Source organism: Cupressus sempervirens, chromosome 6 (assembly GCF_028749045.1).
Source record: "Cupressus sempervirens isolate cs-2001-9-10 chromosome 6, ASM2874904v1, whole genome shotgun sequence".
Lineage (NCBI taxonomy): Eukaryota > Viridiplantae > Streptophyta > Pinopsida > Cupressales > Cupressaceae > Cupressus > Cupressus sempervirens.
This window is the reverse complement of record NC_143123.1, coordinates 265,522,067-265,549,468: the sequence shown is the minus strand read 5'-3', so window position 1 is coordinate 265,549,468 and position 27,402 is coordinate 265,522,067. Positions and strand designations below refer to the sequence as shown.

The 27,402-nt window shown below is 37.9% G+C and overlaps 3 protein-coding genes across 5 annotated transcripts in view; 1 reads left to right on the top strand and 2 right to left on the bottom strand.

Moving 5' to 3' along the window:
- Positions 1-27,402, top strand: part of LOC149552253 (AMP-dependent synthetase and ligase family protein) — a 329,479-nt gene that overhangs the window by 193,869 nt on the left and 108,208 nt on the right. The gene's annotated exons all lie outside the window — the stretch shown is intronic.
- LOC149552255 (uncharacterized) lies at positions 15,735-16,911 on the bottom strand. Its single transcript, XM_089787780.1, has 2 exons — positions 16,511-16,911; positions 15,735-16,375 (listed from the first exon to the last, which is right to left on the bottom strand). Exons 1-2 carry the CDS (start codon positions 16,860-16,862, stop codon positions 15,792-15,794), a joined length of 936 nt encoding a protein of 311 aa, XP_089643906.1. The 5' UTR covers positions 16,863-16,911; the 3' UTR covers positions 15,735-15,791.
- On the bottom strand, positions 16,994-18,989 carry LOC149552254 (uncharacterized). The gene is made up of 4 exons (XM_089789537.1): positions 18,132-18,989; positions 17,777-18,009; positions 17,507-17,659; positions 16,994-17,421 (listed from the first exon to the last, which is right to left on the bottom strand). The coding sequence occupies exons 1-4, from the start codon at positions 18,746-18,748 to the stop codon at positions 16,994-16,996; spliced, it is 1,431 nt and encodes a 476-aa protein (XP_089645663.1). The 5' UTR covers positions 18,749-18,989.

The following is a 27,402-nucleotide window of genomic DNA, read 5'->3' as shown; positions in this document are numbered from 1 at the left end:
TAAATAAAAATGTGCAATAGCATATAAAAACCCTGCATATTTGTACTTACGACTTATATTTTATTGGCTATTGGTTTTATAAGGTGATTTGCATGTCGATGATATGTAATGAGTGATAAAAATCCCACCTTTATGCATTTTAAATCTCTAATGTAATTAAATTTAATAGATAACTATAGTTTTCCATAATATATCATGAAAATAGACTAGAAAAGGTCAATTTTCATTCAAACATAAAAAATTATGGTCTAATCAACTCAAAATGAGCAGAAATTTTAAAATGGCTGTTAATATCCCATTTAGATATTAAAGATAACTTTATTTCAGGCAATTTCCAATAAAAGGCCCACTTTTGGAAGACTTTTTAATAAGATGTGTTGTTACCTTGAAAACCCCACCTTTTCCTTTATAACTTGAGCTAAACAACTTTGTTTGAGGCCTCAATTAGCTTGAAATAAGCGGAATTCCAAGGGCTATTATTTGACGGGAAAAAAATGATTAAAAACTACTAACAAATAAGATTAAACTTGGAGATTGCCAAAAATCAAGTGCTTAGAGTCAGAGAAGAAAAACTCGTACTAACAAGCATTTAGGGGGCATTAACTTGACGACAACCTTCGAAAAGAACACATGAACAAGGCTTTATAAAGTACAATTGAAGGATAACGAACTGCCTTTGTCACGCCTTATCAATGCATTGAGTCCTAGAGGATACATCTACAAATCCATGAGAAAATTACATAGGGTTACCACAATTTTGTGGTGTCAAAATTGAGGACTATAGGATGTTTGAATCTATGTAACTCAGAACTTTCTCAATACAATGAATGCCAATATCTGTAATGTCCCCATTTTTGCCAGTATCAGAGTTTGAGAGATTAACCTATTATTGTGATCCTTGTAGGCTAATTATTGTGAATAGAGGGTCTTTTGAGGTAGAGGCTTGGCTATGGGAGGGCCTTGTCTTCTTCACAATTCAATATGTTCCAGTTTGGTCTTCATTTGACTCAAATTGGACTTCCATCAAGCTTTGTTTCATGTACATGTTATTTATCGCAAGTTAGGTTGTAAAGTTTCTGCAAATTTTGAACAACCAAACTAATATAATGCCTTTTATTCTTGCTGAAGATGGTCTTCAAATATACCAAACCTGTATATTAAGTGTTGCTTGGAGAATGATAATTATTCTGAAAATGTTTTTTGTCCTTGTTATAAATTGCATAAGGCAGCAATGCTAAACGAGTAGACTTATTGTATTTTGTGTGTCCTTTATCCACATTCTTACCTCTTATATATATAGCACCCAAGAGGCGTGTCCTTAGAAAGGACATGACTCTTTCCAAGTCGATCATACATATAATTTTATTGCCAAGATCAGCGTCTCAAGGATTTACAATTAGTTAGCAAATATGCTAACTATAACTATGCAAATAGAACATTATAATATGTTCCCAAGGAAGACGCCGATTAGGTTTAATCATATAAGGTATTAAGAGACCAATCCTTTCTAAGGATCTTCATGCTTTACTAGTGTCATGTTCCCAAATTTTAATGCAATAATTGAATTAAATTAATTAATTAATTAATTGATTCCAAAATTTAAGTAATATAATAAAAGGACCTTTAATTAGTTACTTTAATTAATTTAGATGGGGCCCAAGTGAATAACATGTGTATTTGTGGTTCCGATTGATTTAGTATATCTCGGACCCATTTTTATTTAATTGTTTCATAGGTGCTGTCATCGGCTATCTTTGTATACTGTCGGAAAGGTTTTCCCCAATGGGTATTTAAGCATGGCTTCTAGGTAGTTGTTGGTATGTGATTTGATTATATCTTCTCTGTACTAGGAATTCCTATTGGGATTCTTTGTTGTTTGTCATTTTGGAAGTGAAAGACCTTCCCTATTTGGCTATTCCAGTTTTGGTGGGATTCAATCCTCACTCTATTTTGTTGCATGTAATACCTCGCTTAGATCTGGCAAATTGGAGCACCATCTTTTGGCAATTATTAAGTGATGGTTGTTTGTGCTCAAATCTCCATTCTTGTTTGGGATTGTCTAATGAATAGTTTAAAGTGTAGATTTAAAATCATTCTTTCTTTCATACCCCATCCGCTACTCACAACACTCCATGGAAATGTCATTACTCACCCGTACGACCTCCATATACTTATCATACAACCTTCACACACATGCCATACGACTTCATCCATTGTTGCCCCCACTACCGTACGGCCTCTTGAGGATCCTGTATGAACTTCACCTTGTATCCCTATGTTACTATACGACTTCTTTTGCTTACTATATAGTCGCTGCACACGAGACCAATGGGTACCTTCCATCAGGCACACAGAGCCAACGGGTACCTGGCCATCAGGCATTCAGGACCAACAGGTAACTGTCCATCAAGAAATGGGACCAACGAGTACCTTCCCACATAGGACCAATAGGTAACTGTCCATCAGGCACACAAGACCAACGTGTACCTAGCCATCAGGCACATGGGACCAACGACTAACTGGCCATCAGGTACATGGCACCAACAGGTAACTGGCCATCAAGCACACGAACCAAGAGATACCTTCCCATTAGGTACATCAGACCAATGGGTAGCTAGCCATTAGACACACGGGACCAACGAGTAGCTGGCCATCAGGCACTTGGGACCAATGAGTAGCTGGCCATCAGGCACACGAGACCATTGGGTAACTGCTATCAGGCACATGGGACGAACGAATCATTAGAGTGGTACCAGAGCAATTGCCTTCGAGTCAAGATCCCCTTTGGATTGTTTTCCCTTTCAAGTCTCAATAGTTTGAAGGACGAAATCCCTTCAAGCTGAAAATCTTGACGCCATTGAAAGATATGGTCTTGAGATTCAACAGGGTAGCAATCCGAAAAAGAAGAAACGAAAAAGCAGTCCGAAAAAGCGGAACCGAAAAAGCAGGCGGAAAAAGCGGAATCGAAAAAGCAAGTGAAAAAAGCGGAACTGAAAAAGCAGGCGGAAAAAGCGGAATCGAAAAAGCAAGCGGAAAAAGTGGAACCGAAAAAGCAGGCCGACAAAGCAGTTCGAAAAAGTAAAGCAGATGGGGCAGCATTGAAGGAAAATTATTACAGCCATCTACAACCAGGTTCCCTTGTTAGTATTGTTTTTTTTAGGGTATTATAAGTTTGAGTTGTAAGTGTGCATTATACCAGCATTGTCATTTTGGTAATCCATGTAAATGCCAAAGTCTTGGCCATAATTCATGAGCATTGTATTAGAAATTTGATTGCAATCAAAAAGATAATAGTTGCTGGTGTCATTTAAGCAATTCAATCTCATTATTTATCAGCTAGATAGTTTGCATACGAACTGTTTGCAAAAATGCCAGTTGGCTGTAGGTGTTCTTTTCTCATGCTTAGATCATAATATATGCACTGAATATTGTCAAAATTAGGAGCACACTCATGTTAGGTCATTGTGTAGTTCATTGTAATCTTCTATCACTAGATTCTCACTGATGCAAATTGGAAAAAAGTCATTTAAAGCAAGCTGAAATACTATATTAGTCATATGTCTCTTGCATGTGAATTGTTTGACAAAATTCTTTGAGCCTTCAATCAGCATCTTTGAGAGCAGATTTGAGGAGGGTTATTACAGTGGTATCAAAGCTTGCTTGCAAAGTGTTTGACAAAATGTCAAACAACTGAAGTATAAAGATTTTTGGTGTTTGAAGAAGTTATAACCTGTTGGGGTCATTATAGACTTCGTGTCCGTCATTGAGTTCGTGCCCATCACCATCGTGTCCGTCATTGATGCCAAGTTTGTGTCCATTATTGTCGTGTCCGGCAACGACGCCGAGTTCGTGTTCGTCACTGTCGTCGTGTCTATCACCGTCATGTTCATCACCATTGTGTCTGTCACCATCGTGTTCGTCACCGTGGTGTCTATCACCATCGTGTTCGTCACCATTGTGTCTGTCACCATTGTGTCCATCACCGTCATGTCTGTTATCAATGCCAAGTTTGTGTCCGACACTGTCGTGTCTTTCACCGACACCGACTCCGTCTCTCATCGAGTTCGTGTCCATCATTGTCGTCTGTCTGTCACCGCTATGTTCATCACTGAAGCCAAGTCTGTGTCCGTCGTTGAGTTTGTGTCTGTTACTGTCGAGTTCATGTCCATCGTCGAGTTCATGTCTGACACCATCATGTCTGCCATTGACGCCGAGTCTGTGTCTGTGGTCCAGTTAGTGTCCGTCACCATCATTGTGTCTGTTGTCATTGTCGCCATATCTGTCATCATTATTGTATCTATTGTCATCATCGCCACCTTGTCCGTTGCAATTTGGCTCTTTCGATTTCGGTGGGATTCAACCCTCACCCTATTCTATTGCATGTAATACCTTGCTCAGATCTAGCAAATTGGAGCACCATCTTTTGACAATTATTAATTAATGGTTGTTTGTGTTCAAATCTCCATTCTTGTTTGGCATTATCTGATTAATTTGGGATTAATAGTTTAAAGTGCAGATTTGAAATCATTCTTTCTTTTGTACCCCATTTGCTATTCACAACACTCTGTGCAACTGCCATTATTCACCCATACAGCCTCAAAGCTTAGTGGTACTGCCTCCCAACCAACCGTACAACCTCCATATACTTACTGTACAGCCTTCACACATATACCGTACAGCACATATACTATATGGCTTCATCCATCGTTGCCCCCACTACCATACATCCTCTTGAGGATCCTGTACGGACTTCACCTTGTATCCCTGTGTTACCATACGACTTCTACTTACCATACAGTCACTACACACAAGACCAATGGGTACCTTCCATTAGGTACACAGGACCAACGAGTACCTGGCCATCAGGAACATAGGACCAACAAGTACTTGACCATTAGGCACACGGGACCAGTGGGTACCTTCCCATCAAGCACACGAGATCAACGAGTAACTGGCCATCAAGCACATGGGACCAACAGGTAACTGGCCATTAGGCACACAAGAACAATGAGTAACTGGCTATCAGGTACACGGGACCAACGAGTAGCTGGCCATCAGGCACAAGGCACCAACAGGTAGCTGGCCATCAGGCGCACGAGACCAATGGGTAACTGCTATCAGGCAGATGGGACGAACAGATTATTATAGTGGTATCGAAGCAATTGCCTTCGGGTCAAGATCCCCTTCGCATCCTTTGCCCCTTTGGGTCGAGATTCCCTTCAGATTGAGTCCCCCTTCGGAACATATTCCCCTTCTGATTAAGATTGCGTCCGAATAGAGATTCCCTTTGAGACGAGATTCCTTCAAGCCGAATTTTCCTTTGGAACATTACAACTAGATCTATACAATCTACAGTTCAGATTAGTTATGATATCAGAGTTATATCGAATTAACACTCCCTCTTAACTTGATAATCATACTGAGAGATACCATATCTAGCACCATCAATTAAGATGAATATGCATAGATTGATACTCTATATCTATCTGAATCTTCTAAGCATGTGGTATCATTGAACACATGATACTATGTCATATTACTATACCTATGATATGGCTCATCACTTGTGATAGCAGTATTTCATGGAATGCAATATACAGGATAAAATCCAGAGAATGACTAAATTCTTTTTTTATCCAAGTTGTGACTCATAGGTACTAGCAGACCGATACAACAATATGATCCCGAGTTAAAATCTACCAGTACATAGGATAAAATCCGGAGAATGATTAAATTCTTCCTTTGCCCAAGTTGTGACTCATAGGTATAGAAATGTCTACATCACAATGTGATCTTGAACTCATCTAGATCTAACAGTAGTTCTCTATTGTTCAGTATATTATTTTAGAGATTGTCATCTCTCATAATGTCTTTTATACAAGTGTTCATTATCTCAGAGATCGTCATCTCTTAGATAATGAATATAAATAGTGAAGCCTATAACACTCAATAGACTGACAATAATTATTTTAACACAAAAATATTTTATTAATAATTAAAGAATACAAATGTATTGTAATTCAACTATACCAAGTCTTTTTGTGAAGTGATCTATCTTCACTTGAGAGAGAGGTTTGGTAAGAATATCTGTTGTCTGATCTGCAGTGCAAATGTATTCTAACTTAACAGTTTTCCTATCTACCATATTTCTTATATAATGGTAAGAAATTTCAATATGCTTGGACTTGTCTTGAAAAATTGTATTCGTAGAAAGCTTGATGGAACTCTGATTAACACTGTGAATAATAGTGGGATACATGGGTTGACCAAATAATCCCATAAGTAACTTTTCTAAGCCAAATTGCTTCTCAAGAGGCCATTTCTACTGCATGTATTCAGCTTTTGTGGAACTTTGTGCTACTAATGTCTTCTTTCTACATATCCATGATATCATCGTTGAGCCTAAACTGAAACATCTAGAATTGTTTTTCCTATCAGTAACACTTCCAGCCCAATCTGAGTTTGTGAACCTATGTAAGTCCAAGTCAACTTTCTCATACTTGAGCCCAAGGTTAAGAGTGCCTTGTATCTCATTATGTGTTTGACTGCAACTAAGTAATTCTCCTTTGGCTCACACATAAACTAACTTAAGGCATTAACAACATAGCAAATATCAGATCTTGTATTTACTAAGTACATCAAAGACCCAATCATCTATTTGTAAAGAGTAGAATCTATGGCAGGTGATTTTGTTGTTGCTTGCTTAAGATAAGATAAGATAACATAATAATATTAATGTCCACGAAAAACCAACAAGGTTTATGGGACTGAGCATACAAACAGAAGAGTTGGCCAAAGTAGAAGCACCAAACGGTGACTGAGAAGAAACAAAAAAAAAAAAGCAAGACACAAACAAGAAAGAAGACAAGGTAAGGATTAAGGGTCCTTCCTTGCCACAAAGAAATCAATAATAGAGGGGTAGACCAGTGAATGAGCACTAGTTTGAGAATGTTGTGTGGAACCCCTATAGGACTGTCCTTGGCTGGGGGAATTGGTGCAATGTCTGATTGATCTGGAATGAGATGTACTAGAAGGTCTCTTCAAACCCCATGGAGGAGATAAGGGAGAGAAAAAGGCTGTAATGAGCTAGTCTGAAGTATGCACCTAAGGTATAAAAGACTGTAGGGTAATCTCTCGAAGATGGGTGGCCTCCTGAAGATAAAGTGTAAGACACCACTGATCAATATAGTTGAAGAACATTGAAAGAGAAGAACAGTCTTTGAAAAGGTAGTAAAATCTCCCTTTGATCTCATAGTAAAGAGGGCATCGAAATATGAAGTGAATCTCAGTCTCAACCTCAGCCAAAGTACATAACTGACATATCCTATTAGCCTGATCCATATGGTGATCAGTCTGAGCCCTGAGGCAATGAGAACCAACTCTGAATGAGCCTAAAGAAAACTGTAAAACATGATTCTAGCACCGATAGAGATAAGCAGGGCGAACAATAATACCATCATGAATATCAAGAAAATGCTCGGCATAGAAGGCCATCCTAGGTTGCAGAGCTCTCGGGGGATTATTCCAGGTAGTGGTAATGCACTGTTTATAAATATCCGGTCTAACATGCTCATTCAACTCCTGGCATGGGGAGAAGATGAGCAAGAGCATCAAGTGAAAACTGGTAAGCAGGAAGACAATCTATCTCAATACCAATCGAACCCAACAAAGAGTTGGCTTGGGTGTACCAACAACAAGACCTAGTAGAGGTGTCAGATCTCAAAATCTCAACAGAAGAACAATATGCTAGATGAGAGTATCTGTATTGGTCAATACTTGACACCATAAAACCATGAAGCCGATGAAGAAACCAAATAAAGTCAAAAATGGAGGCAAGTTTGAAAGGATGAACTCCAAACTTAGCTAAGACAATGTTGTGAGGGGTGAATCTATGACATCTTATGATACGTCGCAACATCAACGTCTGAACCCTCTCTATAGAAGCCCAATCAAAAGCAATAAGAGAAGGCCCCCAAACCACTGAGGCATAGAGAACCGTCGGACGAACCAATGAGTCCAAAAGGGACAACTTTGATGAAATATCCTGGAAGTGATGCCTGAAGCATTGTCTTTCCAGAAAAGCTAGGGAACCCATGCCCTTACTAACTCTAGATTGAATAGCTAGCCTCAAGGTAAAGCACGGTTCTAAGAACTTCACACTGAGGTACATGTAAGAGGAAGTAATCTCAACCTCCCGACCTTAGAAGAAGAAATGAAGATGAGAGGTCTTTAAATAGTTAAAGACCATAACCCAAGTCTTAGATAGATTGACTACAAGCTTCCATTGAATGCAAAAAGAAGCCAGACCATCTAGGAGTCTCTGCAAGCTATCGGGAGAAGAGGCCAAGAGAACCACATCATCAGCAAAAAGGAGAATGGAAATCAAAACCTGATGCAAATGGCACCTGTCTCCTGGTTGAGAAGAATTCACAAGGAAATCCTCCAACTCATCAATATACAAACCAAACAGTGTTAGAGAAAGGGGACAGCCTTGCTCCACCCGAATGGTGCTCTGAATCGGATCCGAAAAGCCATCCGGAGTCCTGAGCCTATCGATTACCCTCTCATAAAGCCTCATAATAGTAGTCTGTAATGTATTTGAGATCCCAATCTCCTGAAGTTTCTGAAATAAGGCCAATCTAGGAACAGAATCGAAAGCCTTGCAGAAGTCAACAAAACAACAATAAACCTTCTAAGAGCAGTGCCTAGCCAACTCAATGATAGCCTGTAGCGTGAAAACATGATCCATAGGCCTGCCCTTTAGCTCTACAACCTCTTCTATCAAGCTCACTAGATAACATGATGTTCAGAGCAGTGGCATATAGTTTGGTAAAAGTATGTCGAATCATAGTAGTTCTATAGTTACCTGGATTGGAAGTAGGCCCAAACATGTGAATAGGGTAAACCACATGTCTAGACCACAACTCAGGAAACCCAATGCAAACCACTCTATTAAAGAGTGTAGGGAGGTAAGATCCAAGAATCGAAGCACCAAGTTTGAAAAGTTCTGCTTGGAAACCCTCTTCATTTGCTGCTCTGCTGCATCTCAAAGATCTGATGGCTTCAATAATACTGGAGTAGGTGGACAAATGGCATTAAGGAGGTGAACTGGAGTGAAGAGCTAGCTACCCAGGAATGTCGTAAAGCATAATGATATGGGAGGTCAGAGACTGGTAGTCGAGAGTGGAGGATGGGGGGAGCATCGAGGAAAAAGGGTACGCTAGAAGATCTGGGGATTCTAAATAAGCATGGAGCAAAGGTTTCTGCACTAAAGGGATGCAAAATAATGCTTCTTAGTGCATAGAAAACGGAGGTATGAAAGACGCAGATGGGTGTAGGCAGGAGACTAAGTCTCAAAGGTGATGTGAATAGAGCAATGGAAAGCTTTGCAATCAGTATCAAACCATTTATTCATAGGACAAGTATTCGGACGCTTAGCCCTAAGAGAGGGAGAGGAACGATGAGAAATAGAAAGGAGAGCAAAATCCCAAATGATAGACGCAAGTGAATCAAACATGTCAGAGGCAGTAAGTGACTCACTTAAACTAGCAGGTGTCAAAAATCTCCTAAGGTGATAAGTAAAAAGCCCACCATCACTCTCTAAATAGTGAAAGCGAGTAAGAAAGGAGATAGTATCAACAGGGCAGTGAGAAGACTGTAAGGAGTGCGACGGGTGGGATGAAGCACAAATAGAAATGCTAAGAAGAGCAAGATCAACCAAGGGAAGACGCGAAATGGTGAAACTATAAATGGAAGAAATGAAGGAATGAGAGGAAATGATATAGTCGACAACACTCGCACCACCATAGTATGGCCAACAGGTAAAGAGGTCTGATCCAAGAAGGATAAACCATTCAGAATCAACAATCCCGAAGACTCACAAAGCCAGAGGAGGTAATGGCCATAAACTGAGAGTGGTCCAAGAACATCCTCTGAGGTGTGCTGCAGGCCCATACTAGTCAGGTCTAACTCAGAAGTGCAATTCGAGTCAGAACCATGATCATGCAAAGGAGTCTGAAAATACCTAGTTGGAGTGTTGAAGTCTCCAAGAATAATAATATCACCCAAAGCCTCAAACTGTGAAATGCTCTCCTAAAGGTCACAAAAAGGATCTCCATTCTTCGGGTCATGAATGGCATAAGAAGAGGAGGTCAAAGGAAAATAACAAACAACAATAAAAATATCCCTCTGTCAATATTTCCGCCAACCAATCTGGACCCACATAAATTTGGCATCGACGTCGGAGTGAACAACTGAAGTGAAAATGAAAATATCATCGTGAACCAAGCAAGCAATACCCCCAGACCCCACCAGAAGTACAGACCTCATCTCTGCAAACTAACAACCACTGATAACCAGAATAACTTGGAAGAGGGCATATAGGGCTCTCGTGAGTCTCAGTAACGGCCAAAATATCTAAGGACCCCACTGCATCCTAAAAAAGATCGAGTAATGACCATAATGAGCCATTACCATTCCAACAGTTGACAAGAAGAGAAGAGGGCTTCCTCTTGTCAGACTGTTGTCGGGACCTTCATGCTGATTTGGAGCTTGTCCTCTCCACCCAACTAGTAGTAGGAGAATCACGAACCACTGCCCCAAGATTCTTGATAACAACCCATTTTCTAGCATGCCTAGCATCTACCACAATTCCTCAAGCATGTTTGAGTTCTGTAACCTGTGCCTTAGTGAGATCTTCATCCAGATAGATCTTAGAGGGGAGAGAAAACAACTTTCTCTTTGCTCTAAGGGCACGAAGCCTATCAGAAAAGAGAAGAATCTAATGAGGAGGGTATCACCCGTACCAAACCAGCAGCTATCCAAGGTAATATCCAAGATACCATGTTTATCAGAGAGAAAGGAATGTCCAACAGCAGCAGGGTCAAAAGTGGGTGTAAGACCACGAATACGCAAGTTGAGCTTGCGTGCACGCTGCACCCACTCGTCATCAATCGTACCTTGGACAATCTTGTCTAGACTCAGCCACGGGGTAGTAGCATCTGTATTGGTGCAAAGCGAAGCCCATGATTTCACCTTTTGCTCAGTTTCTGCAATCAGAGAAGAGTGTATTGTTGCCATTTCGGTCTGTTGTTCTGTAATGTTTCGCTTCCATACTTGAATTTGCTAATTATCTTCTCCAGACGATGTGGCTGCCAGATGGAATAGGGAAGGACGTTTTTTCCCCAATGAGTGCAAAGGGAATGGAGGCCGTACGGCTTGGGTGTATGTTGTGTCAAGACAAGGACAAATGCAGCCTATATGATACTAAGAAGTTGGCCGTACTTCAGTTTTATAAGCCGTACAGTATGAAAAAGATGGTCGTACAGATGCTATATGAAACCATACAGTATGGAAAAGATGGTTGTATGGATGCTACCGTGGGAGGATAATGGAAAGGGGTTAAGAGGCCGTACGTTAAGGGTAGGATGGAGGGTGGTGAGAGTTGAATTGGTCGTACGGGGAGTAGAAAGAGCAGTACGGTGACATGATAGGTGGGTAAGAATAGTGTACAGGATGTGGACTTAGTAGGCCATATGGTGAGGGAATTAGAGGAGCAATGAAGGTACAGGGGTGGGGTGGAAGTAATGAATGGGAAGGAGAGAGTTGTATGGAAGTGTTAGGATACCACAAGACACAACAATGAATGATAGTTTATTCACGGATGGATGGATGAAGGCCATATGGGTGGGGAATGAGCAGCACAGAGAACACAGTTAGGGATCTGAGACCGATGCGAAACACAACCTTGTTCATACACAGAGAATGTTGATTAAATCCACACAATAATAGAGACTCGAATGCGAATAATAATTGCAAAAGATAATGCTCCAATTTGTCAAATCCGAACAAAGAATTACATGCAACAACGAAATAGAGTGAGGGCTGAATCCCACCGAAACCGCATGAGCCGAATAGGGAAGATCTTTCACTTTCGAAATGGTGAACAATCTAGAACTCCAACAAGAATTCGCAGTACAGTGACAAAAAATCCAAAAGCATACCTACATACTTCTTACAAGCCGTGCTTAAATACCCATAGGGAATGTAATGTCCCCTCTTTAGTTCGACATGGCATTGATCATGGATTTGCCTATTCCAGACTCTCGTAGGCAAATGGTGTGGAAAGAGAGTCAATTCTGCGGATCAGATAGTCATATCTTGCTCTTGAAGAAGTGTTAAGAGGTTATATTTTATCATTATGTGATATTGGGGCCCACATGTTATAATTTTAATTTGAGTTGCACTTTTTATTTTATAAAATTACTTTATTATAAAAAGTGCATTATAATGAGAAATTATAAAGGATGTTTCTAGAAGTTCTAGCAACTTCTTAGAAAAGTGAATAAATAGAGGGCTGGGCCTCTCATTTGGACATGCTTGGATTGGAGAACTCTTCTACTTCTTCATTGTGAAGACATTTGTGGACTTTGGATCTGCAAATTATTCGATCTTTGGGAACGAATCACTCCCTTGGATTGGCGACTTTGAGGGTGTGAAATATCACCTGAATTGTTGCATAATTGGAGTTGGTATTCAGCCATCTCATTGGAGCTTATTGAGAATTCGTTGTTAGGGTTTGTTTTTGGTTGGAATAAGGATTTCAGATTTGCCCTATCATTGGAGAAGCATTTGACAAGAGTTTGAAGACAGAATAAGTGCATTTTCAGAATTGGCAAAGCAGGGTTCGGAACCACATAATTGCTCATATCTCCTCAACCCCTTGGAGTTATTTTTTATGGTTTTACAGGGTTACTACCTAACCCTAGGCGCCCATTTTCCTTGCATTTGGGGTCCCAAAACCCTAATATTATTTTATTTCAGCAGCCGTACAGGTACGGCCTGGTACGGCCCTGCTAGTTTGGGCAGCAGCAGCAAATTAAGGACAGTTTGGGGGTGCGGTTGGAGGTCTTCATCAACGATCTGCAGCAAAACGTGGTGTTCTTCCATAGTTCTTCAAACCAGGTTCTTGCATTCTGAAATATATGTCAATTTTTGGGTAAATTTGCTGTCATACAGTCATTGTAATAATCAGTCCAGAATTGGTAATAAAATAATTTCAGAATTTATTGCATTGTAATTGAAATATAGTTCAATGGCTTTATATATATTGTAATTCTGTGATTATATTTTGAAAGTATCAAATCTGAAATTACCATATTCTGAATATTGTTACTGTTACACGCCAAGTGTTTGACAAAATTCCTAAGTTCAGTTTGAGGGTTTCTGTGGCCTTTATAGAGAGGGTCATTACAGGGAAACCCTTCTGAGGGTGTACAAAGATAGTCGACAGCGACACAAACTTCGAAGACAAAAATAAAAATGGGTCCGAGACACATTAAATCAATTGACCCGTTACAAAATGTAATTTATTATTTATTTTATAACGGGAACATTACATGTTCTTTGATTTTGTCAAGTCCGTCAAGCTATTCAATGACAGCCTCTATGTTGGATTTTAATCCTATTGTTTCAGAGTTAAAAGTATATGAAAAATGTCGAATATTCAATGTATTTGATTCCATGGATTATTTTAGAGTTGCAATTTCAGTTGTCAATTTAGACACTCGTTCTTTCAGCAAGATGTTATCATTCTCCAGCTTCAATACACGATCGCACAAGTGCTGATATGTGATGGTTTGATTTTGATCGCCTGTAGTCATTGTAACCCCTAGTGTAAACCAGGGTTTGAAGTCATATAGACATAGAGGAGGCACAACAAAATGCAGTAAATACATGTTTGCAACACACGAGCGGCCTATAGCCACTAGATCACAAAACCAACGATCATAAATCTCTCCTATAGTAGTAAATGAAACACCTGTAGCAAAACACCCGTTTACAACCTGCAAACATGCAACCCTTAACTAGAAAGGAGCTCAACTGTGATAGGAAAGGAAAAGAAATCAAATTGATGCCTGAAAACCTAAAAAACCACAACACGAACACCCGCAATCATGGCACCAACACCCATTTGCAACCTGCAATCACGCGACACATAAATGGACTCGACTGCGGTAGGAAAACACTCGTATTTATTAGTCGGTTGCTGCGGGAAAACATAAATTGCGACCACGGGACGAACAGGTAACAGAGAAGGTGGAGGGCCATGAGAAGCACACACGGGGATGGTGACAACGATCAATCATCGGAAGTCTAGCGGCAGCCATGATCCGAGTGCGGGCATGGTCGCAATCGCAATCGATATCCAGGTTGCAATCGCAAAAGATGATGTGGCATTACACAACTGATTCAAGTTTGTGTAGATTAGTCTCTATTGGATAAGAAATAGGTTTGTAGTTCCACATTCCAAATCTCTTCAAGATGTCTAATGTATACTTTCCTTGATTAAGTATGATGTTGTCAAAGTTTTGTCATACTTCCAGTCTTAAGAAGTAATGAAGGAGTCCTAAATCTTTCATATCAAATTCTTTGATTAGATCTTTCTTGCATTGATCTATAAGATCATCACCTATTATTAGTAAATCATCAACCTATAGTTTCAAAATTATCATATCATCTTTATTCATTTTATAATAGAGATTTGGATCAGCTTCATTCTTAGAGAAACCTAAACTGGTGAGATACGTATCAATTCTTTCATACCATGTCCCGGGAGCCTGTTTAAGCCATACAAAGCTTTCTTAAGTCTGCAAACAAAGATTTTAGGATTATGAGTTTCAAATCTTTTAGGTTGTTCCAAATATGCCTCTTCTGTAATCTTTCCATTCAGAAATGTTGTTTTCACATTCATCTGATGTACCTTCCATCCCTTCAATGTTGCAATAGCTAGGACTACTCTTATAGAGGTGTATCTGGCAACTGGAGCAAAGGTCTCTTCATAATCAATTCCCTCCTGAGAGAATCCTCTGGCTACGAATTTGGCTTTATATTTTTCAATGCTATCATCAGCAACATGCTTGATTTTAAATATCAATTTAGAAGAAACAACAAATTTTCCTTCAGGCTTTGTAACAATTTTCCAAACATCATTCTTAATAATGGATTGGTATTCTTCTGTCATAGCATCCTTCCAAGCTGTATGTTTAATAGCATCCGATGTGATAGCCCATGTAATTTCCCAAAAATTCATATTTTTGTAATAACTGTCAATTATGACGAAGAGATAAAATAATCTCATTGCATATATAAATTAAAATAATAATTAATTAAATAATTAAAATAATGATAATAATAAATTAAAATAATAATAATGAATTAATGATCATTGTAATTACAATATAAATTAAAATAATGGTAATAATAAATTAATGATCATTGTATATATATTTAAACATATATTATTAAATATATATATCAAAGTAACAAGAATCGGAATCGGATCGGAATCCGATCGGAATCGGCAAGGCCGAATCGAATCGTGAATCGGCAATGAATCAGCGATGAATCGGCAAATTTGAAAAAACCCTTTAAATTTAAAGATTTTAACAATTTAAAACTTATTTCATGCACCCTTTATTGAATATAACTTAAACACACTATAACATCATCAAATAGAAGTTAAAACTTAACATACATAAACATGGAACATAAAATCCATCACATATGTAACTATGTTATCTAAAATGTAAATTGTAGGCTAGCTGAAGTAAATAGAAATCAAATGATCACAATGATTTAAATCATAGAATGTATGTAAGATGATCCATAAGACATCAAATCATAAATGTATGTAAGAATCTAAGATGAAGATCCATGAAAGTTTGAAACATATGTTTATCAATGATTCAGTATCAATATCTGTAAACAAAATATAAAAACAAGGCTCTAGCTCAAGCCTCAGACTCATAGTCATCATCATCATCCTCAACATCATCCTGAAGCTCGGCTGCAGCCTCAGCCTCAACCTCTGAGTATCCAGTTTGCCTAGTAGCAAGGCGTCTAATGTAGGTCCTAGAGGACTGCCGAGCCATATCTCCCGCATGTAAGATGGGCTCATGAACGTCGCTAGGGCCTGTGCCTGTGCGTGCACGTGTGCGTCTACCAATGCCTGAAGAACGTGCTCTAGCTGCCTCAGCCTCTATATCCACCTGGTCAACCCACACACGGCCTTCCTCAGTGAAGACTGGATCCACAACCTCTGTGAGCCACTCTGATTCTGGATCAATCTCCTCTAGAATGATCGGAGAGGAGTCAGTGCCCAAAATCTGTCTGATCCTAAGATGGAGGTTGTAATGAACAAAGACAATATCATTCAACTTCTGCACTGTCAACCTGTTTCTCCTCTTCGAATGGATGTGCTCGAACATGGACCAACTGCGCTCACATCCAGAAGCGCTGCTTGGCTGACTCAGAATACGAATGGCAATTTTTTGAAGTTTTGGGGTTGTGGCCCCAAACATTTGCCACCATCTATCTGCAATAAGGGAAAATTTGAAAATAGAAACAATTAGTCTCATTTACAAATTACAAGTTAACTCTAAAATTACATAATCAACTTTAAGATTAGAATCTGGATTCATGAACATTGAATATATTATTTAATTTTTACCTGGCTGTAGTGTTGTCTGAGCATTTATGGCCATCCTACTAGAGAAAAGTGGCCCCTCTTTATTGTTGAACTGGTCTAGCTCAACAATCGCAGCAGCGCTATCTTCATCGCTACTCAACCTCTGAATCACTGTGTATAAGCCAGTGAGAACCTCCACATCCGCCTTGAACTCAGGACGGAAACGATATGCCGGATTCAGAAAGTAAGCTGCTGCATGGATGGGTCGATGGAGCTGATTCTGCCATCTCCTATCGATGATGTCCCAAATAGGGCCATACCTCTCCTGCACTCCTGCATATTGGGCTCTGATGGCCTCCTTGGCCCTATCCATGCCCTCATAAATGTAGCCCATAGAGGGCTTCTCCCCATCAACAGTTCGTAGCAAAGCTACAAAGGGCTCAGTGACCTACATATAAAGTAAAACAAAAAACTTGAGTCAAAACTTAAATATAAAATAATATAACTTAAAGTAAAAGTAAAATACTAAATGTTAAATTGCAATAAATTTACCTGCAGGATTTCTTTAGCGGGTTTCCAAAAACCATCCTCATCAAATATGCAATCCGCCACATCTATCCCTACAGTGGTCGTAGCATAGGAAGAGGAAATCCACTCCCGCCCAACAAACATGCTCCTCAATTCATCCCTTGATGTCAACAAGGATTGCAAGGTGATGAAATTCGAGGCAAACCTCGTGATACCTAGGCGAGCTAACTCTTTGCCTTCTGTGTACTTCCTCATTGTGCTAAGGACAAATGAATGATTATAAATGAATTTGCATATGTTTTTTGCCCTTTCCACACATGACTTGACAAACTCAAGTTTGCCAATTTCCTCCAACATGAGGTCAATGCAATGTGCCGCACAAGGGGACCAAAATATGGTGGGGTGCCTCTCCATCAAAAGTTTACCTACAACAATTTTAAGTCAATTAGAAATTCAAATTTCAAAATTCAAATAAATTTATTTTCAAAACTTGAAAAGTTAAAAGTTTACCTGCAGCAACATAACTTGCTGCATTATCCGTCACCACCTGGATCACATTTTGTTCTCCCACCTCTGCTATGACTTCCTCAATAGCCTCACATAAGTATGTGGCATTTTTTACATGTGCGGAAGCATCAATGGATTTGATGAACATGGTATATCCTACAAGTAACAAAACAACGAATTAGAATATTAAAATTAAATGGATCATCAACAAATTAGCATTCAACAAATCAAAATTTACAATTATGTATGTAGGAAAGTAGAATGATCAATTACCTCCACAGGATACAAGAAAATTGAGGAGTGTTCTATTCCTCTTATCTGTCCAACCATCAGTCATGATGGTGCAACCCTTTGCAATCCACTCCTTTCGGTTCTCCTCGAGCTCAGCCCTCATGTCCTCTACCATCTCATCCAAGAGGTATCCGCTCAACTCAGCCTCAGTTGGGGCTTTAAACCCCGGACCACAAATAGCAACCGCGTCTATCATGTTCTGCCAATAAGGAGCCCTGTCACAAATAAAAATTTAGATGTCAAAGACTCAAATTATAAAACAAGTAAATATAATTAAAGTTTTACTTTTACTTTTAATTTTAACTTTAAAGAAAACAACGAAAAAAGAATCAATTACCTGGCTGCAATAAATGGAATGTTGCAAAAGTACCAAAATTTGCATATCTCCTTTCTGGCAGCATCATGAATTTCCTTGTTCAAACCCATGCCCTCAAGCGTGGGTTGGGAACCAGGAGTAGTGCGGGGCAGAAAGTAACTATCCATTCTGTTTTTCCGCACTCTAGGCTGCAATAGGTTGGTGTGGGACTCTGTCTCAGTATGTGACCGACTAGCACTAGCACGAGCAGAAGAACTAGGATAAAAAGGAGGCCTAGAAGAACCCTCTCCAACACAACCTACAGATGCAGAAGCTGATGCAGATGCAGATGTGGATGCGGCTGCAGATGCGGATGCAGGAACATGGGAGCCAATACCCCTTAACCCTTCAAGTTGCATTTTCCTATTGGCTTTGTCTTTTTCAATTTTTTCTAATGCCATTAAGCAAGTGCGTTTTGCCTCAGGAGTTTGGTGAGTGCAAATTGTAACATCGTGTCTAGGTATAGCAGCAATGTGGTATTTCAATCTATAAATACCCCCAGAAGTTATTTTTTCTTTACAAAAAATACATTTTGTTTGATATTTGGTTCTTCCAGGAAACTCTTCGTTATATTTCCAACATTCATCTTTTCTACCCATTGCGAATTTGCAAAAAATGAAAGCAAAGGCTGCTGCAATAAAAATTTATATGTAAAATATCAAAGTTTGAAGCTAATAAAAGCTACAAAACAACAAACCCTAGTTTGCAACTTAGTAAAAATAAAGAACATTCAAGATCTAAACTAAAAATCTTGAAAACTATAAAAATTTAACAAAAAATGCATAATTCACTAACATGCAAAAAAAAAAAGAGCACTTACCTCTTGCAAATGAGTTGAGGAGTGTTGAGATTGGCTCCCTAATGCTCCCAATGCAATTGATATCCTCCCCAAATGGATTGCTGATCTCTTTTGTGCTCTTTCTTCTTGCCGGTTAGAAACCTATGTCTTTTCTTTTGTCTTCTTCTCTCTCACTTTTCCTCTCTTCTACTCATGTTAAATAAATAGAAGGCCCTTTAGGGTTATAACAAAGAGAAATGGTCAAAAACAAAGTAAAAAAACCAAACAATTTTTTAAAATTTTACAACTCTATACTTTATTGGCCGCGGGCGATTCTTGCCGATTTTTCCAGGCGATTCATGCGATTTTTTGCCTGAATCGCCTGAATCGGCGATTCACTTGAAGAAATCGGCAATGGCGATTTCCGACTCCAAAAAAATCGCCATTGCTGAATCTAATCGCCGAATCGCCGATTCAGGCGATTTTATGGCGATTCTCGTTACTCTGATATATATCATTAGGTTTAATAAAATTAAGTGCGATATTGATTACCACTCAATCTCATATTATGATGAAGCGGCATCTATTAAACCCGACTGAACAAACGGGTCTCTTCATGACATATATCTATGAAGTCTTATCGGGATCTTGAAGGAGCAGGGAACCAACAGAGGAAAATACACAGTGAAACAAGTTGTCGGATTTCATTAGACCTTAGAACAACCATTGTGTGAAGAAATAAACATTGAACACAACGACAGATGAGTGCGTCAATATTGAGGTGATGGTAACTCGAAGATATTAATTGTTTCAAAGTTTGTATAAGGAGAACAGATATTGAAGGATCATCTACTGATTCATTTCAACATCGTCATTAATTAGAATCGGGTTCCTGTAAGGAGGTTAATTGTCAGTAGATCACATTCAATCAAGATTAATCTTATTAAGATTTCAGCAACGTCACACCAGGAAGTCAAGTAATTCGCAAAGACACGTTACTTGCCAGGTACTGAAATAAGGCGATCTTTGAATGTTCGGTTTCTTTAGAGAGAAACCCAGAGTAAACATTCAGATTAAGACATGGAGAGTTTTGCACAAAGCTTATGAAATGTCTGGTTTCTTTAGAGAGAAACTCAGAATGCAATAAGCAATAAAGATGATTAAATTCTTTGGATAAGAGCTTAGTTTCTTTAGAGAGAAACTGCAAATCGGAGACAATATATATATTGTGAAAATCGACATATGCATGACAAAGGGCCTTGGTAAAAAAGGGATCTTTACCAAGTGATTAATCCGAGATCCCAAGAGGCCTTAGTTAGATACTCCTTCCTGAAAAATTACTTAATCGGGAAAACAATTCCCATAGAGGATTGAGTAATGGAAGGGAGTCTCTTCTGAAGGATTAGTAATGAGTTATATGGGGTAGTCTTTATACTTTAATTTTATGTTTTAATTTGAGTTTCATACATCTTTTATTAATGCTAACAATCTGCTGCAGGTTTCAACTTTATTCCGATAAGGGTTCATTACAGTGGTGTCAAATCCACAACGTAATCCATGTATCTAGACTCAGGAAGGTTTTTGGCCACCAGATAATATCCTCTGTAGAACTTCCCCCTCTGGATGACGAAGGACAACTCCGGTTGGAACCAGAAATAATTCTGGAAATCCAAGAAAAAGTGTTAAGAAATAGAACTGTGAAAGAGTTCCTAATTAAATAGAAAGGTTTGCTCATTGAAGATGCTACTTGGGAAAAGGGAGAAACACTCAAGTTGCTTTAGGACAAGCAAAATTGAGACGGAGGGACTGTGATAGCCTGTGTAATTTCCCATATTATGTAAAGTGCCTTGACAATTTTTGAAGTTTTATCCTTGTTTCTCTACCTTAGGAATTTTGTCAAACACTTCCCCTGCAGCCTTAGTTTGCTGATGTTTGTTGTTTTGCTATGACTTTTGAATGCCAATGATATTGATGAATACAAATGATTGCAAAATAACTAATTGAAAATCAAAGTCATATGCAACTTCTTTTTATTATTTTCCAAATGCAAGTACATGAAATTCTGATGTAAAATGCACACCTACAGCCAAGAGGTATTTTCACAAACACTTGGCATGCATCCTATGAATGACTATGCAGTGAGACATTTTTACAAACATTTGGCATACAAACTGAACAGCTGAATTAAGTTGATTTCTGTTCAATACTTCAATGTTTACAGTGACTAAATACTTTGGTAACAAAAAGACATATATTACTTGTCAAATGTATCCATCTACAATTGCCAAATGTAAATACCAAAAGAACCTGGAATAAGTAGCTGAGATGACATGCTTTTTGGCTTTTCTTTTTTCCGATTTGCTTTTTCAGACTGCTATTTCGGATTTTCTTGTTCGGCTCTACTTTTTCGCTTTGCTTTTTCGGACTGCTTTTTCGGATTTTTTTTTTCAGCTCTGCTTGTTTGCTTTTCTTTTTCGGATCCGCTGCGAAAATTGAAACCTTTCTCCTTGCCAACTGATGTCAAAAATTAGATGCACGGGCTGAACAAAAATCTCTGAATATTATCTCCCAATTAATCACAAATGAATTGGCTGAATACCAATTCCTCCACTCCAAACTAGAGTTGATATCTCACAACCGAAATTGGCACCTTAGAGTCTTCAAACCCTCAGGCAAGTGTGCAAGCACTAAGGCTCTCAGCACAATAGATGAATATGCAACTCAAGATGTGTAAAATGACCCCCCAAAGGCTCCTTATAAAGATTTCACAAGCGACTCTAAGAAGCTTCTAGAGGATTCCAGCACTTTATTCTTTTAAGTGACCTTTTGATATTTTATTATGTTAGTCACTTTAATATTAAATCAATTAAATATAAAGTTACTTTTTAATATTTCATTGTTTAGTAACCTTATAAGTAATTAATTTATCTTTTCCCCCTTATTTCTTCCTTTTTAGCCTCCAGGGAAAATAAAGGCTAAAATAAAATAAGTAGCTGGTGCCTGTCAAAAACGGGACATTACATATTAAAATTCATATTGTTGTAATAATTGTCAATTATAAAGAAGAAATAAAATAATCTCATTGTATATATAAATTAAAATAGTAATAAATTAAATAATTAAAATAATTAAAATAATAATAATGAATTAATGATCATTGTATATATATTTAAACATATATTATTAAATATATATCATTAGGTTTAATAAAATTAAGTGCGATATTGATTACCACTCAATCTCATATTATGATGAAGCGGCGTGAATTAAACCCGACTGAACAAACGGGTCTCTTCACGACATATATCTATGAAGTCTTATCGGGATCTTGGAGGAGCAGGAAACCAACAGAGGAAAATACACAGTGAACAAGTTGTCGAATTTCATCAGACCTTAGAACAACCATTGTGTGAAGAAATAAACATCAAACACAATGACAGATGAGTGCGCCAATATTGAGGTGAGGGTAAATCGAAGATATTAATTGTTTCAAAGTTTGTATAAGGAGAACAAATATTGAAGGATCATCTATGGATTCATTTCAACAGCATCATTAATTAGAATCGGGTTCTTGTAAGGAGGTTGATTAACAGTAGATCACATTCAAGCAAGATTAATCTTATTAAGATTTCAGCAAACGTCACACCAGGAAGTCAAGTAATTTGCAAAGACACGTTACTTGCGAGCTATTGGAATAAGGTGATCTTTGAATGTTCAGTTTCCTTAGAGAGAAACCCAGAGTAAACATTCAGATTAAGACACAGAGAGTTTTGCACAAAGCTTATGAAATATCTGGTTTCTTTAGAGAGAAACTCAAAATGCAATAAGCAATAAAAATTAAATTCTTTGGATAAGAGCTTAGTTTCTTTAGAGAGAAACTGCGAAGAGGAGACAATATATATATTGTGAAAATCAACATATGCATATGACAAAGGACCTTGGTAAAAGAGGGACCTTTACCAAGTGATTAATTCGAGATCCCAAGAGGCCTTAGTTAGATACTCCTTGACAAATTACTTAATCGGGAAAACAATTCCCATAGAGGATTGAGTAATTCAAAGTGTTACATCCCAATTTTTGCCCTAAAATTTTAAATTGATTATAGCCGTTGAACCAAATTATTTTCATGTTCATGTGAAATTGAATTAGTTCATTATAGCCATTGTTATATCATGTTAGTCATAGCCATTGCTTAATTCTTCATGTTCATGCGAAATTGAATTAGTTAATTATAGCTGTTGTATTGATTTAATTATCATATGAAATTGAGTTAGTTAATTCTAGCCGTTGTATCAATTTATTCATGTGAGTTAGAGTCAATCAATTGTAGCCATTGTATGTATATATGATGAGCAAGTTAGTTATTATGATATTGATGAAATTCCTAACTGTCACTTGATGATTTTAATTAACCATTTATAAATCTTGAATTGATGTCTTGGCGAGAATGTTGTTTTGAATGATTACAAGATGAAGACTGGAGAGAGAGGGGAAGCATTGCGAAATGAGGTGATCGGAAGGGGATGGTCATATGGTTCAATCATCAGGAGCGACAGGTTTGACCTAAAATCATCCTAGCAAGGTTATTAGGACTTGGCAACATATTTCATGGTGGAACCACATGAGCTATAATTAAAACGTTATAATAAAACAATGCAAAATAAACATAAGATCTTACCTTGAAGAATTTTCAAATATTAATATCATATAAATATTATTTTATACTCTCAAATATGAACATATGTAAATAATAATAAAGTGACACTGTTACATTAAAACATTAATCCAACAATGCCACCTTACTATTACATACATATAAACATAATCAAGAAAATAAAACAATTATAAATAATATTAAATATTTAAAACTTTTCATCTTCTTTTCTTTCCCTCCCTTCATCTTTTCTTTTTAACCGATTGAAAACACGTATCGAATATGATCTTTGAAACTAATGGTAGCCGTAAGGTCGGGCTTAAGCTTATTAATCGAACCTTTAAACATTCTTGGCATCATCCTGTTTTCAGCATCCTACACCTATATACTTCATCGGCCTTTCTTTTTCTTGGGAACTTGAGATTCTATTTTAGCCGTTTGCAGAGGTTAAGTTCGGCCTTGTTTGTAATCCGCTTGGAAAATCAAATCGATTGTATTCACAACCACTGATTCAGGGTTGATGCAAGAGCATCTTGCATGGAAAAATTTATAATAATAATTTTTTTTTTAAATGGAGAGAGAAAATGACGAAAATAGAAAGAAAATAATAAAAAAATAGAAAAATAGAAGAAAAAAGGAGAAAAGAACAAAGGAATTTCTATTTTCGAGGTGCATAGGTGGCGTAACAGAAAAATAAAATAAAAATGGTTGTCATTCCATTTATCAAGGTGTGTAGGTGGAATTCTAGAAGGTTGTGGATAAATCATGCATTGGGTGGTAAGTGCCTATTTAAGCAAGGCATATGAGCATTTCTAATCAACCTTTGGAAGGTCAAGCTTGAAGGTGTGATCTCTTCTTAGTAGAAGCTTGGAGAGAGGGAGGAAGCAAAGGGCAAGTTTTCCTGAGTCTATGAACAAAGCGTCGAATGTGAGGCAGTTTACAGCAGGATTGTGATGGAGTTGTGAATGTGTGGATAGAGTGCCGAATGTGAGGCAGTTTACACTTGGATCTTGGGTAAAGGTGGAGAAGAGCTAGTGGCTGTGGTTTAGAAACAAGGAGGTTGCTTGGTGACTTGCAAGCACAAGTTGAGATCTTGGAGGTTTCTACCAGAGTGTGGATCTGGACTAGCTAGTGTTTGGATTGGATCTTGAGGGATCTTGAAGAACTGTAATTGTAATTGCTATTGTATTTGGCCGTAACTGGGAAGACCTTACAGCCCGGCACATTGCATGTAACAATTATTTTATGAATAAAGAGTTGTGATTTGGTATCAAATCTTGTGTTATTGCTTCTTGTTGTTGTGTTTCTGCTGCGGGGTTATATTGTTGGGGGCTAGGACATCTCCTTTGAGGATTCTCCTGCCTTGCACTGCATCAAGGGTAGATGGTTAATACCAAGTGCATACTCTTCTCAGAATTGGATTTAGAAAGAGTCAAGTAAGATAATCCAACTCTTTTAATCGTTTTTTTTATGCTTTCCTTGTTATCACGTCTGTTTTCTTGAGTCGGCAATTTAATATGAGAAAGAAAAGCCCGTATAGAATATAAGATACTGCATTTTAGTACCAGTAAATCATTTTCCATGTATTTTCAAATTGAAGTATGTATGTTCCAATCATAAACAGTGGAGCTTGTTATGTTTCCAATCTGCCGATTGTTTACTTTAATATCATTGCCATTAACATATGTTAAATCAGACATCTTCCTTTACTATCCGATTGTGTAATTATCTGTTTTTCCCTTTTTAAGAATGATGTTTTTTTTTTTCTCGAGTACAAATCAAATACATCTTGCTATAAAATTTAATAAGTGAGATTGAGATAATGAACTGTAAGCACCAAGGTATTCACCAAGAAAATGCCAGAATATGGTGAAGAAGGTGTAAAGTCTCTAAGTGAAGCTATTCAAAAGGCACCAAGGAATCACCGACTTGATGGCCTGATTATGGTGAGGAGGTGTAGATGAACCTATAAAAACAAGAATGTGTAATAACCCCAACAGGTTATAGCACCTTCCAATTTCCAAAAAAAATCTTTATAGTTCAGTGGTTTGACGTTTCGTCAAACACTTTGCAAACAAGCCACTGTAATGATCCTATCTAAGAAACAATGTTTAAACTGAAACTGTACTATAAATGTGCCACACCTTTAAATGGAAAGATATCTCAGTTAATTTACTGAATGTGATGGCTATAATAATTGCAGTAGTAATACCCACAGTATTTTCTTATTTCCGTTACTGGTCTTACAATTCAAATAATGTACTCAGTTTTCAAATAATAGAAACAACATCAAAACCTGAGATTTATTGCTTTCATGATTCCGACAGGTTTGTAATGCTGTTAACAGATTTCGTATCAGTCCTTCACTTTCTGGGAATGTGTCTTCAACCTGCTGCACGGGTCTCTACTCCAACTGTCCTGGGTTCACTACCTCCTATTCAAGCAATTGATTCAGGCAACCTTGCTGGAGTAAATTACTGAGTGAGTTTAATTCTGATTCTGTCTGCTACTGTACTGCCGTACCTGTACGGCTGTGGCACATTTTTATACAAATTCCTCAACCCTCCGGACAGTTCCCAATTGTTATATGATAATTCATTCAGAATTAATGGCCTCCGGTCCTAATGACATTAATTCTGGCAGCCAGCGATATGGACATAATTCATTGTGTCCCGTGCCCTGTTCAGCTATGTACGGCTTCGTTCAACAAGTGATTAACTGAGAATTGGATGTGACGAAATTGCTCATAGATGGAGCGCCCAATCTGAAGGAAGACAGCGCTCAAGGACCCAACAAAAATTGCTGTATCCACTATGAGTTTCGAACTGGAAATAATGCCCTTTCCTGTTAATTGCGTATTTCTAAAATATGCCTTACTCAGCTCGAAAATGCCTTTCCCAAACTGGTGATGGACGCTGAAGGTTAGGATCGTGGCTTAAATATTTGCTCGCCCGCCTTCATGGAACTCGGTGATAATATTAGGTAATGTCCAAAGTGCCTTCACTACCCGGACTATGGTATGTGAAAATTCTTAAAAGCCTGGTCCTCTTCCTTCATACAATTTTTAATTGCTATCAGTCTCTACTAAACTAGATCCTTAAATCTGATGCCAAACAATATCCTCCCAGCTCCCTTTCGAATTTTCTCCAATCCTGCAATAATTTGTGAAGATGATGATTAATTCCACTCTCGCTGATCCTTCAATGAATAGTGATGCAAGAACCACAAAATTGGCCTTAAGCCACAGATAGTCGCCCTGATGAAATGACCGAATGTCACCTCCAATCTGCAATAATTCGGATGATATTTCACACCCTCAAAATTGCGTACCGATTGAGAGTTATCGTTCTCAATGGCCAACTGTGACAATTGCGAAAACCCTAGGTTCCACAATGCACCTATGATTGAATCACAATCTGAAATCAAAAAGAGATAAACAACTGCTTTTTTCGAATGGAGCCCCGGGGTGCCTATTTATTCTTTTCTTTCCACCTTCTCTAGAAACTTCTAGAACATTTTTGATTTTATCTCTTAAGTGACTTTATTAAATATTTTATAATCCAAGTCACTTTATTAAATTAATTAAATATAAAGTTATCTTTTAATATTTATTTATTTATTTGATAACTTTATAAGTAATTAACTTAATATCACTTATTTATTTAATTAAAATGATTAATTAGTCGTCCTCATAAAATATTCATTATTTTGGACAACCAGTTAATCAAATTAATTAATCAGACGGCCTCCAAAAATTGGGGACATGACAGAATGATATCAGAATCTAATAAATAATAATTAATTAATGCATTAGCTCATGC